This window comes from Ailuropoda melanoleuca, chromosome 13, assembly GCF_002007445.2.
Source record: "Ailuropoda melanoleuca isolate Jingjing chromosome 13, ASM200744v2, whole genome shotgun sequence".
NCBI classification, from domain to species: Eukaryota; Metazoa; Chordata; class Mammalia; order Carnivora; family Ursidae; genus Ailuropoda; species Ailuropoda melanoleuca.
In genome coordinates this window covers 11,122,757-11,139,112 of record NC_048230.1, presented here as the reverse complement: position 1 = coordinate 11,139,112, position 16,356 = coordinate 11,122,757, and the positions used below count along the sequence as shown (strand labels likewise).

Here is a 16,356-nt window from a genome sequence, read left to right as displayed (position 1 = left end):
AATAATTATCTTTTGAATTTTGGAAAAAAAGTTCTCTAATCTTTTTCCTTGCTAGGCCTGGGACAACCATCTGAGAAGGAATAGATCAATTGTTGTAGATTTGTTCCATGGGCAGCTGAGGTCCCAAGTCAGATGCAAGACATGTGGGCATATAAGTGTCCGATTTGACCCTTTCAATTTTTTGTCTTTGCCACTACCAATGGACAGTTACATGCACTTAGAAATAACAGGTAGGTCAGAAAGTTCTGAAAAATTACTTAACTTCAGTATCTTTTACCCTTATTCAGGTAACCTGAATTTGTAAGTATAGTCATTTCTTTATAATGCATTCTCATAAAAATTGGCCAGCATTTTATAATCTAGCAATCTAATTTCAGGCATAATTTAAGGTTTGAAAGACCTGGAATATAGCTCCAAGCCTTGTGCTCATTGATTCCTCTGTTAATTTCAAACATGCCAGAAACTCTTTAAAATCTTGCAGAGCCATTCACACTTCTGTAGTAGATGAACATCAAAAAATAATGATTTCACTCAGTATCATCACCGAGTACCATCTATTATAGTTTATATATAAAATAAAAACTAGACTAAGGGGCGCCTGGGTCCCCTAACTGGCTTAGTCAGTTAAGCGTCTGCCTTCAGCTCGGGTCATGATCCTGGGGTCCTGGAATCGAGCCCCACATTGGGCTCCCTGCTAGCAGTAAGTTTGCTTCTCCTTTTCCCTCTGCTCCTCCCTTTGCTCGTGTTCTCTCTCTCTCAAATAAATAATAAATAAAATCTTTAAAAAAATTGTAGACTGAAATGTTTGCTATTTCCAAGTCTCACATACACACACATAGGAAAGCTTTCAATGAAACCTGCATTTTACTGATAAAAGATGCTTTTTCTTTACTAGTTATTAAGCTGGATGGTACTACCTCTGTACGATACGGACTACGACTGAATATGGATGAAAAGTATACAGGATTAAAAAAACAGCTGAGCGATCTCTGTGGGCTTAAATCAGAACAAATCCTTCTTGCGGAAGTACATGGTTCCAATATAAAGGTAATATTAACTATTCTTTCTGAGAAACCCTTGATTCCATCCTTCAAAGATCACAGTTTTCTTGGGGCACCTGGATGGCTCAGTCATTTGAGTGGCTGACTCTTGATTTGGCTCAGGTCATGATCTCGGGGTCGTGGGATCAAGCCCTGCGTCTGCCTCCGTGGTCAGCAGGCAGTCTGCCCCCTCTTCCTCTGCCCTTCCCCCTGCTCTCTCTCTCTCTTTCTCAAATAAATAAAATAAATCTTTTACATTAAAAAAAAATCACAGTTTTCTCAATTAATGAATGAGGGAGATGTTAAAACACAACAAAGACTGAACAAAAAAATTTCTCACATTTCCCATCCCAGAAACCTTAAAAAGGGTTGTCTACCAGAATAAAGAAGTAATAATAATAGTGGCATTTTTAAAGAAGGGAAATGTGTAAGTCTAGTACTATCCAAATGGAGTAATCTAGCTATGTCACTACAGTGTAGAATTCCCCCAGTGACTGCTGCTCTACACTTTACAGCTCTTTTGTATTACCACACTCACTAGAATTCTTCCTAGTTTAAAATTTTATACATATTTATATGTATAAATGTATATTTTATACATAATTAGAAATGTATGCTTTTACAGTTTCTTTATGAATATATAAACCTGGCCTTTCAATACACTAAGAAGTTTGAGAGCAAAGACAAAGATGTAAGTCACTTCTTCCAGCATTCAAGCTGGAAAAATAAGCAATTTAATAAATATATTGCCTGAAACTAATATTACACCATATGTTAACTAACTAGAATTTAATTAAAAACTTGAAACAAAAAAATAAATAAATTTAGGTGGTTGGGGGAATGGAGTAACTGGGTATTGGACATTAAGGAGGGCATGTGATGTAATGAGCACCGGATGAATAACGGAACTCTGCATCTGAAACTAATGATACACTATATGTTAACTAATTGAATTTAAATAAAATAAGTTTAAAAAATTTTTTAAAATAAAATAATAAATATTCTGCCTACCCTGAACTGAGCTCCAACCATTGGTATTATTAATATTTTATCTTTGGAGTTTCTAAACAAACTCACCTAATTGATGTTTTTCTCATATGTAAAGTAAAGGTAAAAACACTCTGAGGTTGGTGGGGCGCCTGGGTGGCTCAGTCATTCAGCGTCTGCCTTCAGCCCAGGGCATGATCCCGGAGTCCTGGGATCAAGCCCCACATCAGGCTTCTCTGCTGGGAGCCTGCTTCTTCCTCTCCCACTCCCCCTGCCTGTATTCCCTCTCTCTCTGGCTGTTTCTCTCTCTGTCAAATAAATAGATAAAATCTTTTTAAAAAGGGGGGGAAAGGGGGGGCGCCTGGGTGGCACAGCGGTTAAGCGTTTGCCTTCGGCTCAGGGCGCGATCCCGGCATTGTGGGATCGAGCCCCACATCAGGCTTCTCCGCTATGAGCCTGCTTCTTCCTCTCCCACTCCCCCTGCTTGTGTTCTCTCTCTCGCTGGCTGTCTCTCTGTCAAATAAATAAATAAAATCTTTAAAAAAAAAAAAAAAGAAAGAAAAAACACTTTGAGGTTGGGATTTAGATGCTTAAAATGAAGGACAAAACTTAAGGAGCCTGTTATACACAACATGCTTTCCTATGGAAAAGGATAACAGTTTTGTCAGTAAGGTTAGTTTTCAGTCAGTTTATCAAGCTTTCATCTTTTAGTTGTTTGAAAAAAATTATTCAGTCATCTTATTTGTTTTATTGGTGAAAGCATCTAAGACGTGAGCTTTTATGTATCAGAGAGATGATTTTCCATTTTATCTGAAATATTTCTCCCTTCTCATGTTACCTCTTTTTCTGTAGAATTTCCCTCAAGACAACCAAAAAGTACGACTCTCAGTGAGTGGATTTTTGTGTGCATTTGAAATCCCCATTCCTGGATCTCCAATTTCAGCTTCTAGTCCAATACAGACAGGTAAGATGAACTAGAGCTCTTTCTTATGATTTTAGCTTTAAATATTGGCCTAAGGGTTTATATTTGTTTGAACTAAGGATATTTGGGCAAGAGAATTTTGGAGGCTGATGGAAACCTGGGTGATCATTTGGCTCAGATGCCTCATTTTTTAGATGAGGAGCCTAAAACTCAGGCAATGTGACGGGTAGATGCTTAACTAAATGTGCCACTGGAATTCAGATCTCTTAATTCTTTTTATCTGACACTAATATGGCAACAGGTGGTATAAGAGATATATGCTATCAGAAAACAAAACAATAAACACTACTAAAAAAGAATGTGTTTAGGGTTGGGTTGGGAAATAAAAACAAAAAGAATCTGTTTATCTAATACTGCATGTGATTTGATATGATTATCCATTGAGTCTTTTTGACCATATAGTATTGTTTGTCCTATAATCTTTTCCATCCAATGGAATATCCACTAGTCACATGCAGGGTTGAGACTGAAGGAAATGCATTTTTATTTTAATTTAAATTTATGAAGTATCTTTCATTATCATTTGTAACAAATATATCACTTTGGTTGGGGTGGGTGTTGCTAATGGGGAAAGCTTTGCATTTGTGGAGACAAAGGGTAAATGGGATATCTGTGTACCTTTCCTTTTTAGTTTGCTGTGTACCTAAAAGGGCTCTAAAAAATAAAGTATTGTTTTAAAAGTTAAAAAAAAAAAGACAACATCTAGCTAAAGACTCCTGTATTTGAACATTTTTAAGAGAATGGAGAAATGAATTTGTAGAAAGGAAAAAGAAAAGAAACTGTGTGCAACAATATGGTGCTGATAACGGTTCTTGCAAAAATTTTACTTTTACTTTTCAGAAAACTTTCCAGCAGTTACTCTAGCTTTGTCATTTAGCCTTAAATGTAAGTTATAGAAGTAAAATCTTCAATTAAAATCTTCCAATCTAGAATTATTGTTTGAACTATGATTTCTCCTCCTTTGCTAAAAGAGACTACTACAGTGGTCTGGGTCCCCACATTATNACGGTTCTTGCAAAAATTTTACTTTTACTTTTCAGAAAACTTTCCAGCAGTTACTCTAGCTTTGTCATTTAGTCTTAAATGTAAGTTATAGAAGTAAAATCTTCAATTAAAATCTTCCAATCTAGAATTACTGTTTGAACTATGATTTCTCCTCCTTTGCTAAAAGAGACTACTACAGTGGTCTGGGTCCCCACATTATTTGAGAAAAGAGCAAAGATGAAGGCACCACAAGCTTATGATGCTATACTTATCTTTGAATTTGTAGATTTCTCCTCTTCCCCATCTACAAACGGAATGTTCACTCTAACCACCAATGGGGACTTGCCCCGACCAATATTCATACCCAATGGAATGCCAAACACTGTTGTGCCATGTGGAACTGAGAAGAACTTCACAAATGGAGTGGTGAATGGTCATATGCCATCTCTTCCTGACAATTCCTTTACAGGCTACATCATCGCAGTCCACCGAAAAATGGTTAGTTTAATGTTAGGCAAGTTACTGCTGGTCTTGCCAGTGTCATTTGTGAAACATAGCCACTTCTGTCTTTGAAGCATCTTCATTGTGTTCACTTTCAGTGTGTTATGTATGCTATTTTAAGTGATCAGAGGCAGGATTTAGTATCACACATACTGGCCTATGTAGGAAATGACATTCCTCACTCATATTAAACAGCAACAGGATTAGCTAGTACATCTGAGTACTGCCTTCTTTTAAAAGTTTGTGCCTCCCATGTTCATGTAGCATGTACACCTTTTCTGCCATGTCACTGTGGATACCTTTGGAATTGATTGGTTGGTTGGAGAAAAACAAGAATGTTCTTGGGTAAAACGTTGTTTCCTAGGACTGCTATAACAAATTAGCACAAATTTGGTGGATTAAAACAACAGAAATTTATTCTTTCACATAGTTCTAAAGGTTAGAAGTCTAAAATCAAGACATCTGAAATCAACAGGGCCGTGCTCCCTCCAGAGGCTTTAGGGGAGAATCGTCCCTTGCTTCTTCCAGCTTCCATAGGCATTTCTTAGCTCGTAACTCCAATTTCTGCCTCCTTTGCATGGTCTTCTCCTCCTCCCTTTGCTTTTCACTAATAAGATTTAAGGATAAGAACACTTGTCATTGGACAGAGGAGCCACCAGATAATCCAGGATAGGATATGTCAACCCTCAGGATCCTCAGCTTAATTACATCTGCAAAACTATTTTGCCAAATAAGGTCATATTCACAAGTTCTGGGTGTTAGAATGTGAACCTAAATTTTGGGGAGCCACCATTCAATCCACTACAGATACCGTTTGTCATAGTATGAAAAAATTAATTACCTAGAAATAAACTACAACAGATACATAAGGCATCTATATGGAAAACAATAAAATATTGACAGAAACTAAAGTAGACTCAAATATTTGAAGGACTAGACCATGTTCATGGATTAGAAGACCCACTATTTCAAAGATAACAATTCTCCACAAACTGATCTACAGATTCAATGCACAATCCCAATAAAAATGCTAACTCTGTGTATGGATGATTGTGTATGTATAACTTCATAAGCTGATTCTAAAATGGAAGTACGGGGGTGCCTGGCTGGCTCAGTCGGTACAGCATGCAACTCTTGATCTCGGGGTCTTGAGTTCAAGCTGCATGTTCGGCATAGAGCTTACTTTAAAAGTAAAAAAAAAGTGTAAGAGAGACCATTTTCTTAGTAAATGGTGCTGAGATAATTGGATAGCCATTTGAAACTTGGCACCTATCTCTTTCATCACACAATGTTCAGTTCCAGGTGGACTATAGAACTAAATGTGAAGGCAAAATAATAAAACAACACCTAGAAGATAATAAAGGTGCATACATTCATGACCTTGACATAGGGGAAGACTGCTTAAATAGGGCACAAAAAGCACTTAACCATAAAGGAAAAGATTAGTAAATGGATATCATTAAAATAAGAACTTTAGTTCCATCAAAAGACACCATTAAGAGAGTAAAAAGACAAGCCTTGGAGTAGAAGATGTTTGCAACGCCTCTAACCACCAAAGGACTCAATCCAGAAAATACAAAGAATTTGTATAAATCATTAAGAAAAAAAAAACAGTTCCATAAAAAAATGGATGATTCTTAAACAGGCTCTTCACAGAAAGGATATCCAAATAGCCAGTAACCAGATGAAAAAGTGATCAGCCACACTACTAACCAAGGAAATGGCAAATTAAAGTCACGTTGCCTTATCACTGCACACCCACCGGAAGAGCTAAGATTAAACAGATTGACAGTGTTGGTAAGGATATTTGAGCAACAGGGACTCTCATACACAGTTAAGAGTATGAATTGATATAGCTCTTTTAGAAAATAGTTTTCTAGTTAAAGATAAACAGTTCTTCTTTCTAAACATCAAAAAACACATATGTGTACCAGGAGATATGTACAAGAATATTTGTTCAGATAACACCATTATCTGTAATAGCACAAAGCTGAAGACAAAAAATGAAAACATTAAACGTCAGTTAGTTGGGCACCTGGGTATCTCAGTTGGTTAAGCGTCAGACTCTTGATTTCAGCTCAAGTCGTGAGATTGAGCCCCACATCCGGCTCCATGCTCAGTGGAGAGTCTGCTTGAGATTCTCTCCCTCTCCCTCTGCCCCTCACCCCACTTGCTCTTTCTGTCTCTCTCTCTCTCTAAAATAAATAAATCGTTAAAAAAAAATAAATGTCCGTTAGTAGTAGAAGGGATAACAAGTTGAGACATATTCATATAATAGAATATTATACAGCAATGAAAATGAATGGACTTAGAGTTATATTCAACATAAATGAATCTCATAATGTTGTGGGAAAGAAACCAGACACAAAAAATATATAAATTATATGATTTTTTTTAAATAAAAACTTTAAAAACAGGGAAAATGAAATTGACTTTTTATGCATAGGCTATGAAACTAAAAAAATAAGGAAGTGACCATAAAATTCAGAAAAACTTAACTTTTTTTCAATTTTTATTTACTTATTTGTTTAGAGAAAGTACACAAGCAGGGCAGGGGAGATAGAGAGAGAATCCCAAGCAGGCTCCACACCCATTGCGGAGCCCAGTGTGGGCTCCATCTCACAACCCAGAGATCATGACCTGAGCCAAAATCAAGAGTCAGACACTTAACTGACTGAGCCACCCAAGTGCCCCAAAACTGTTAACTTTAATGCTATCTTGACCTGAGTGGTAATTATACAGCTATTTGCTTTCTGATAATTCTTTAAAATGTACTTTTCTCCCCCTTTGTATTAATAACTCTTGACTAAAGTGAGTTTCTGACCATATGGATAACATTCTGTGGACATGTTCTAGACAGGATTGTATGAGTACACGGAGAATTAAGGGATCCATTTGTGACTTGGAATTGTCTTTAAGTGTAGCTCCAGCTAGTCCCATCAGTTAAAATAATCGATCCATGCATTTCCCTGTCTTTTTTTACCAAGTGTTATCAGATCGTAAATTAAGAACTCTGATGTACTTTTTTTTAGTCTTTCTTGGAAAACAACTCTCTTCAATTATCATGTATATGTTATATAATTGCTTGGGAAGTGCTAAAGCATTATGTACAGCTTTTCATAATTATTGGACCATGAAGCCACATTGTCAGGTCTTTTACTTTTTTTTTTATTTGACAGAGAGAGAGGCAGCGAGAGAGGGAACACAAGCAGGGGGAGTAGGAGAGGGAGGAGCAAGCTTCTCGCTGAGCAGGGAGTCCGATGCAGGGCTCGATCCCAGAATGCGAGGATCATGACCTGAGCCGAAGGCAGACACTTAATGACTGAGACACCCAGGCACCCCTTTTAACTAGTTGTCTGTTTCCATTTTCCTTCATGATCTAGACAGCTGCTTTGGGAATGCCTAAAACTGATTTTACCGTCTGTCTGTCTCAAGTCAGGTGCCTTTTCCCATCATTTCTGTGAAAGGCAACACTGTTCTTCCATGCTAAAGCTAAGGGCTGGGAGTGTTCTTAGAATTTTTCCCCCTTTTTTTCTAAAACCCTATATTCGGTATATATGCCCTTTAATTTCTTCTTTCAAAGTACTTGAAGTACTTGAATTTACCATTTCTTCATTTTCTCTGCCACCTTCTTTCAGACCTTCTTGGTATCATGGTTGAATTACTTTGAAAGTAGGTTTTGTTTTGTTTTTTTCTATTTCCCTTCTACAAGGTAGAAAAAGAATAAGGCAAGGCAACATAGGCAATACTCAGAAAATAAAGGGAGAAATAGAAAAAAATGGTATTGACATGGCAACTAAAGGGCAAGTCAACTTAAAAAAAAAAAGAAGTGGTTTACATGGGGCTAGAGAGGTCAAAGAGTGAAAACTACAGTTTTACAGTGTAACCTAGTAAAGAAACGGAGGAAGTTCTTTGCACAGTCAGGTCAAATGAGTTTTTTCAGCTGGGAGGGAAAGTTGTTAGGAGAGAGCAAAAGGAGAATTTCTGATGTAGGAAAGTGGGAGCGTTATCCCTGTGGAACTGAGCAGAATCTCCCTACGGTACTGGGAGAAGTTACCTTCAAGAGGATGAAAATTTTGTGTGGGGTTAGAAAAGAGATACACTGAGAAGAGTAGAGGAAAGAGATCATTGCTTAGATGATCTCATTAACTTAGTAAAATAAGTCATCTGCTGAGAGTTGGAGTGGAAGAACAGTAGAAGTTTAAGTAGAGAAGAACTAGTCTACGTTTTTAGATTTTTTTAAAAAATTGTTCTGAATTCTACCCACATTTCTATGAGTCTTGTAAGAACATCAACACATGACATGGGGTCTTAGAATCATGTATTTAACTAAGCTTAAATAAATAATGGCAAGGGGTGCCTGGCTCGCTCAGTTGGTGGAGCATGCGACTCTTGATCTCGGGGTTGTAAGTTCGAGCCCCACGTTGGGTGTAGAGATTGCTTGAAATCTTTTAGGGCGCCTGGGTGGCTCAGTGGGTTAAGCGTCTGCCTTCAGCTCAGGTCATGATCCCAGGGGCCTGGAATTGAGTCCCGCATTGGGTTCCTTTCTCAGTGGGGAGACTGCTTCTCCCTCTGCCTCCTGTTTCCCTTGTTGTGCACACACTCTCGCTCTCTCTCTGACAAATAAACAAGTAAATATAAAAAAAAATAAAAATCTTTTAAAAAATTTTTAATTAAAAAAATGAATAATGGCAAGATAAAATGCTTGAGAATCTGAAGTAAAAGTCTTTTCACTTAGAAACTAGATAATCCTTAGTGAGTTTATAAGTTGTTGATTTAGCTTCTCTAACTACTACACAGAGACCAAACTTAAAGAGTTAAATGTCCCAAGTGCTTGGCGGCTTTTTTGAGTAATCCTGAACTCCATCCAACCTTTCTATTACATTAAACTTTTGTTTATTACGTAGCCATTTCCAAGCTACTGTGCAGAATCGCTTTATTAAGCAATATCATAAAAATCTCCTTAACATACTAAACCAAATATTTTTAAAGTGCACCTTACTTTTATTCTATCACGTAATTAAAAAACAAAAAAAGACTATAAAGTCACTCAGCTACTTTTAGGAAGATGTGTAAGTTTTTACAACATTAAATGACTGGATTTGTACCTTTTTCGAAAAGTTTGAGAATTACGCCCTAACAGCAGCTATCAACACCTGATTAGAAAATTGCATTTTGGGGGCGCCTGGGTGGCTCAGTTGTAAAGCATCTGCCTTCGGCTCAGGTCATGATCCTGGGGTCCTGGGATCAAGCCCCACATCGGGCTCCCCGCTCAGCAGGATGCCTGCTTCTCCCTCTCCCACTCCCCCTGCTTGTGTTCCCTCTCTCGCTGCCTCCCTCTCTCTGTCAAATAAATAAATAAAATCTTTAAAATAAAAAAGGAAGAGAGAGAGAGAGAGAGAGAGAGAGAAAGGAAGGGAGGGAGGAAGGAAAAAAAAAGAAAAAAGAAAGAAAGAAAGTTGCATTTTGAGGAGTTTTGGTTTACTGGCATACTTTCTAGGGAGAGGATTTTAATTGCTTTTAAAAGCCTTGAGCTATGAAACTGTTACTAGTTTTTACATATGATTTGGTGTGTGTGAGAAATATTTATCAGAGAAAACTAATTTAAAAATATTAAATGTTGAAAACCTATGTTTGATAGCAGCTTTGAAACTGGCAATACCTCAACCTTTCACTGACTCCACTTTAAATAACCATTCTCTTCATATTAATAAAAGATGGCTCTATCAATAAAGGGAGGTGGGGTAGTGACTAATTTGAAGATGATAACAATGTCTGTTATTGGCAGTCTTAGAAGAATGAAAAGGGAGGAATCAAAGGCCTGTCTTCTCAGCCCTTTCTTCTCTTGTTTGTACATACAGATGAGGACAGAACTGTATTTCCTTTCATCTCAGAAGAATCGCCCCAGCCTCTTTGGAATGCCACTGATTGTCCCATGTACTGTGCATACCCGGAAGAAGGACTTGTATGATGCAGTTTGGATTCAGGTGTCTCGATTAGCCAGCCCACTCCCACCTCAGGAAGCCAGTAACCATGCTCAGGATTGGTGAGTTTAGGAGATCAGCCTAGACCTGTCATTTCCAAACTGAAGAAGAAGATGAATTTCTATGAAGTCTGTGTGATACATAGGACACATGCCATGTTAGGTTAATCACTTGTTGAGGAACCATCCAGAGATCCTATAACCATTTGGTTTGATCTTTTGAGTAGGAGAGACTATACAGCTTCCTTTCATGCCTAGACATTCTAGTGTCTAATAATCCTTTCATTCTCTAATCTCTTACCTAAAATTCCTCCTGCTAATGCTTTAAATCCTGCAGGTAATATCCTTGACTTCTATTATTGCAAAACCTAGAGAGTATGAATTCACCAAGAAATTTGTATCCTCTCAACCCTCTGAAATTCAGAATGGAAACAATAGTGTGCATTTCTATACATGAACTCTAAAAAATTCCCATGCTATAACAGATGATTCCGTTGAATTGTTTCCATACCATGTCAGTTTAACACAGAATAATTTTTTAAGTCTAGGTAAAGAAAATAAACATCTTCTGTTTTCTTTCCATTCCTCCTACCAGTGTTCTATTAGATTAGTAAATGTGTTTATTTCTAATAGTAGTTGGAATTGTGATGCCTTATTTATATATGAACTGAATTGCAGTTCATTATCTCGTTGTGGTGCAAGTGAGAGTTCAGCTTCTGTGTTAACTGAACAGAAGTTCTCTCTGCTGATGGGTTATGGTATGGGGTTTTTTGATGACTAAGGATAAATCTTAAAGGAAAACTGCAAATAATAGATAAGCAATTTAGTTGAGGAATGTTATGTTTAGTAAAAATGACAATAGGGCAAGATTAAATTTGAAGCGAAAGACTGAACTGAAGGACTTCCAAATGAGGACTTTTCCCAGGGCTTGCTAATGAATTGGATATAGAATATGAGGGAAAGAGGAATCCAAGCTTGGTTTTCAGCCTGAGCAATTGTTTGTGAATGGTGTTAACATTTAATAAAATGACTAAAACTGAGAAAGGAGTACATTTGGGCAAGAGATGACAGGAATCAAGTTAAATTCAAGATGTAGGTTGTATTTTCAAGTGGGAAATAGACTTAAATGTCCTTTGCTGGAGATAGAAACATAGGTGTCATCAGCAAATAGTTGGTATTTAAAGCCCCGAGACCAGATGATATCATTTATGAGTAAGAGTTAGAGAAGACACCCACAATCTAATTCCTGATCCATTCCAGCATTTAGAGGTTGAAAAATGACAAAGAAAGAGATTAGAAGGAGCAGCCAGTGATGTAAAAAGAAAATCAAGAGTGAGTAGTGTCCCAGAAGTTAAGTGAAGAAGTGTTTAAAGGAAGAACTGATCAGTTTCAAGTGCTACAGAGAAATTAAGAACGGGACTGGGAACTGACCACTGGACTTGATAAAATGGCAGTCTTTGGTGACCTTTGCAAAAGCTGTTTTAGTGGAGTGGTGTAGATGAAGGCATGGAGGTTAGAATGGGTAAAAGAGAAAGTGCTTCTACAGGCAAGAAAAAAGATAATAAATGATCTTTTAGAGGTAACACACTAAAGTATTTATGAATGAAAATGATATAAAATGCCTGCAGTTTCCTTCAAAATAATTAGTGGGGCACAATAGCCAAGAGGTGGAAACAACCCAAATGTTCTTCAGCAGACAAATGGATAAACAAAATGTGGTATATCCATACAATGGAGGATTCTTCAACCATAAAAAGGAATGAAGTTCCAATACACACTACAGCATAGATGTACCTTGAAAACATTATACTAAGTGAAATAAGCCAGGAACAAAAGGACAAATAGTGTGTGATTTCACTTTTATAAGGTACCTCAAGTAGGCAATTCATAGATGGAAAGTAGATTAGAGGTTACCAGGGTTTGGGAGGAGAGGTGTAGGGGAATTACTATTGCTTTATGGGTATACAGTTTCTGTTTGGGATGATGAAAAATTTCTGGAGGTGGGTGGTGGTAATGGTTGCACAACATTGTGAATATACTTAATGCCACTGAATTGTATACTTAAAAATGGTTAAATGGTAAATTTTGTGTATATTTTAGCATAGTTTTTTTTTAATGGAATAAAAGAATCTGACGGAGCTAGGTAAGAGTATAGATGAAATAAAAGTGGCCGAGGGTTGATAATTATTATAGCTGGGTGACAGATACATGGGGGTTCATTGTACAGTTTTCCATTTTTGTGAGGTTAATGTCAGTAAATTGGAATGTTTACATTAGATGGACAGATTCCTGGAATTGAGGATCTATATAAAAGATTATTTTGAGGGACAGCGGACAAGGAGGAAAGTGAGGATTTGAGGACAGTGATTAGAAATTTCTTTTTGGTCTTGGGGATCCTGGGTGGCTTAGTCGGTTAAACATTTGCCTTCGGCTCAGGTCATGATCCCAGGGTCCTGGGATAGAGCCCCGCATCAGGCTCTCTGCTCAGGAGGGAGTCTGCTTCTCCCTCTTCCTCTGCCCCTGCTCTCACTTCTTTCGCTCTCACACACACTCTAATAAATAAAATCTTTTAAAAAATAACTAAATAAGAGGGGCGCCTGGGTGGCGCAGTCATTAAGCATCTGCCTTCGGCTCAGGGCGTGATCCCAGCGTTCTGGGATCGAGCCCCACGTCAGGCTCCTCCGCTAGGAGCCTGCTTCTCTCTTCCACTCCCCCTGCTTGTGTTCCCTCTCTCGCTGGCTGTCTTTGTCAAATAAATAAATAAAATCTTTTAAAAATAAAAATAAATAAATAAGAAATAAAAATTTTCTCTTTGGTTAAAGAAACGTTAAAGTAGTGATACTTGAATAAGTGATTTTAAAGGATAGGAGATGGTTGTTGCCAAGTAGGATATTTGGAACTGAGATTTTTGGAGGTCGTCAAGTCCTTATCATGGTTTCATTATCTTTGGCAACCATGTACATAGCCACTGCCAGTTGCCAGATGTGCTGTCCTGCATTGCTTCTTATTGGGGCAAGGATGAATAAATATTTTTTTAAGTTGGAGAATTCAAGGCTGTCTTGCAGTTAAAAAAGACGTTACTCTAAAAATGTTATGTACCTTATAGCTTTGAGTAGTTAAAGCAGGGGAAAAGGATGCCTCTCATATACCGCATCAGGATTCTGATTAAAGAAAGCTTCTAAACATAAAGTTAGTCAAGTCTTCTAAAAAACCATTATGACCTTTCAGCCTCTGTGCTGTGTCAATGTTCTTGTCATGGAAAGGTCTAATTATTTTAGTTTAATGTGAATTAAATCTTATGATAGAATTAGGACTGAAGGGTAATTGGTATTTGATTTCATGATTTGCTTATCTTATAAAATTTGTGTGGACCACATGCACTCTCTCAGAGACATCTGGTAGTCTGGTCTGTCTACCCTTCTGTATGCAGGGATACAGCATGGGAGCCCTAAGTGTAGTTGGTGCAGGGCTGCTGCATCGAACCATCACCATGAACATACTGCTATGACAGATGTCCCTGCCTTGGGTTACTTCAAGAGAAAATGAAACGGAGTTGAGACCTCAAATCAGAACTGTTTTTTTTTTTTTTATACTCTTTGGTTTATGTTTTGTTTCAGTGATGACAGTATGGGCTATCAATATCCCTTCACTCTACGAGTTGTGCAGAAAGATGGGAACTCCTGTGCCTGGTGCCCATGGTATAGGTAAAGTGATCTTCTGCAAAAGAAAAATTTTAGTAGAATTGCAACTTCAGATATTATATCTTTTTCATAAGGTTTCCAGTTTTTAGAAGTAATGTGGAATAATGAGAAACTTACAATAAACTTAGGAATTACTGATTCATCTTTTCCTTATTACAAGGTCTGTAGCTTAGTTTTGCTCTTGAGCCTTATTAGCTGGTTCTGCAAACTCTATGATCCTCATCAAATGTATAGTTTATGATCAACATTAATCATTTTATACTTTCTGCTCCTTAAATATAAATCAGTTTAGCAGTTCTGAGCCCAGGAGAACATAGTCTACTCACTAGACTTTCCTGGAAGTCTATTTTTGAATTTTAGAAGAATTATGGAGATTGATTGGTCATTACTGTTGAAGCTTGGAAAATACCTGAGTACTGAAGTCAGCCTTCAGAGAACTGTAATAGATTTAGCAAACAGAATCTAGATAGGCACTGAAACCATGGCTTTGTTGTGGTCCCTCCCCTCCCATAAAATTTTATATGCATTTATTTAATGTGCCACTTTAAAAAAAAGGAAATAGACGTTGTATCAGATGAGTTATCCTCCCTCAGAGCATTAAATAACTAAATTTAGAATTTTCTTACAGGTGTATTATCTCAGATGTCCAATTCCCATGTCATTTATTTGCCATAAAGTCCACATACTCATGTGGATTAAAAATGGCTGTCAAGTGCTTTGAAAAAACAGAGACTTGAGAAGTGATAAGCATGCTTTCCTGAAATAATAAGAATTACTAATATATATTCATGTGTTGATCTGTCTTAAGTTTAGACGTCCATGACAGACTGTTGAACCCAAGAAAGAAAGTAGAGAAAACGGAGAGTATTTCTGATAAGATTTGGATTCTTTCATAATTATTCCATCCTTCAGTAGATCATTTTCCCCCTTTTAGATTTTGCAGAGGCTGTAAAATTGATTGTGGGGAAGACAGAGCTTTCATCGGAAATGCCTATATTGCTGTGGATTGGGACCCCACAGCTCTTCACCTCCGCTATCAGACATCACAGGAGAGGGTAAGTTACTTGAGGCCACCATAAGATGGTGATTTTTATTTGTAAACATTTCCCAGTTTAACCGTATTGTGCCATTTCTGTTTTAGATGATCTAAATCATCAATCAGAAAAACATTCGTTGGTATTCTCTATGGCACTTAATATATTGGCATGATTACATGGATATTTCAGTTTTCCCACTTCTAGAGTTAATGGTATTGAGACGTTATATTTCAGAAATACTAAGTAAATCTTGAAGCTCTGGGTATAATTAAGATGTTATATTGTTTGGCCATCACATACCAAGCAATAAATATCTCTCTGCCTGTTTATTAATTATTATTGAAGCTAAAGCATTTGGTAACCACTGTTACTTAGCTCAAAGGCATCCCAGGGCTGTAGGTTCTTAATGGGTATAGTGATCAGAAAAAGTAGAGAAAAGATTGAATGTTTCAAGCCTGGGTGCCTAAGAGTACATCTCAGTGGCTATTCTTACACTTAGCATTCCTCTACTGCCAGAGCAGTTTTTAAATTTTGAAAATGTAACTTCAGAAAGAATACTAACTCCATACCTAAAAATGTCTGCCAAATATTGTTTGAAGGGTAGTTTGGCTGGGTAGCTTGTGGATAGAGATATGACGAATCTGATGGAGAAGTAAAAGCAACAGAATCAAAGGATTTTTTTTCAGTCACCTGAAGAATTGTAGTGGCTTTTGTACTTATGTGGCTCTTGATGGAAATTTCCAGTGTACGATCTGGAAAACTCTAGAGGACATCCTGCTTATAGAAAGAGCCTACGTGACCTGTTCAGTCTCACCCCATTTCCACTTTCAGTGATGCTCTTAGGATACCATGGAAACCAACTTGCTATTGAGATATCCTGCCTTGCTAGGGACTGGTGCCACATGACTAATTTCGTTCTACATAATTTCTCTTCCTACCTGTGGTTTCTGCATGTGCTTGGGGAGTCACGTAGACAAAGGAGATCCCTTGGTTCAAAATTGACATTTTTATCCGTATATTTTATGTTTTTTATCCCAGTGATTTACCTTCTAGGAATTTATTCTAAGGAGATACTCTGTAATTTGCTGACAAATCTTCATCATAGTATTTTTTAGAATAGTAGAAAAATTTGAAACAACTT

General features: G+C 37.3%; 1 protein-coding gene across 1 annotated transcript in view; it reads left to right on the top strand.

Annotated features, from left to right (window-relative positions):
* Positions 1-16,356, top strand: part of USP32 (ubiquitin specific peptidase 32) — a 193,204-nt gene that overhangs the window by 167,553 nt on the left and 9,295 nt on the right. The window contains exons 22-28 of the mRNA XM_034640660.1: positions 56-230; positions 896-1,047; positions 2,880-2,991; positions 4,280-4,491; positions 10,356-10,540; positions 14,095-14,181; positions 15,113-15,233. Coding sequence (XP_034496551.1) covers positions 56-230; positions 896-1,047; positions 2,880-2,991; positions 4,280-4,491; positions 10,356-10,540; positions 14,095-14,181; positions 15,113-15,233 — 1,044 coding nt within the window. The remainder of the gene's footprint in view (positions 1-55; positions 231-895; positions 1,048-2,879; positions 2,992-4,279; positions 4,492-10,355; positions 10,541-14,094; positions 14,182-15,112; positions 15,234-16,356) is intronic.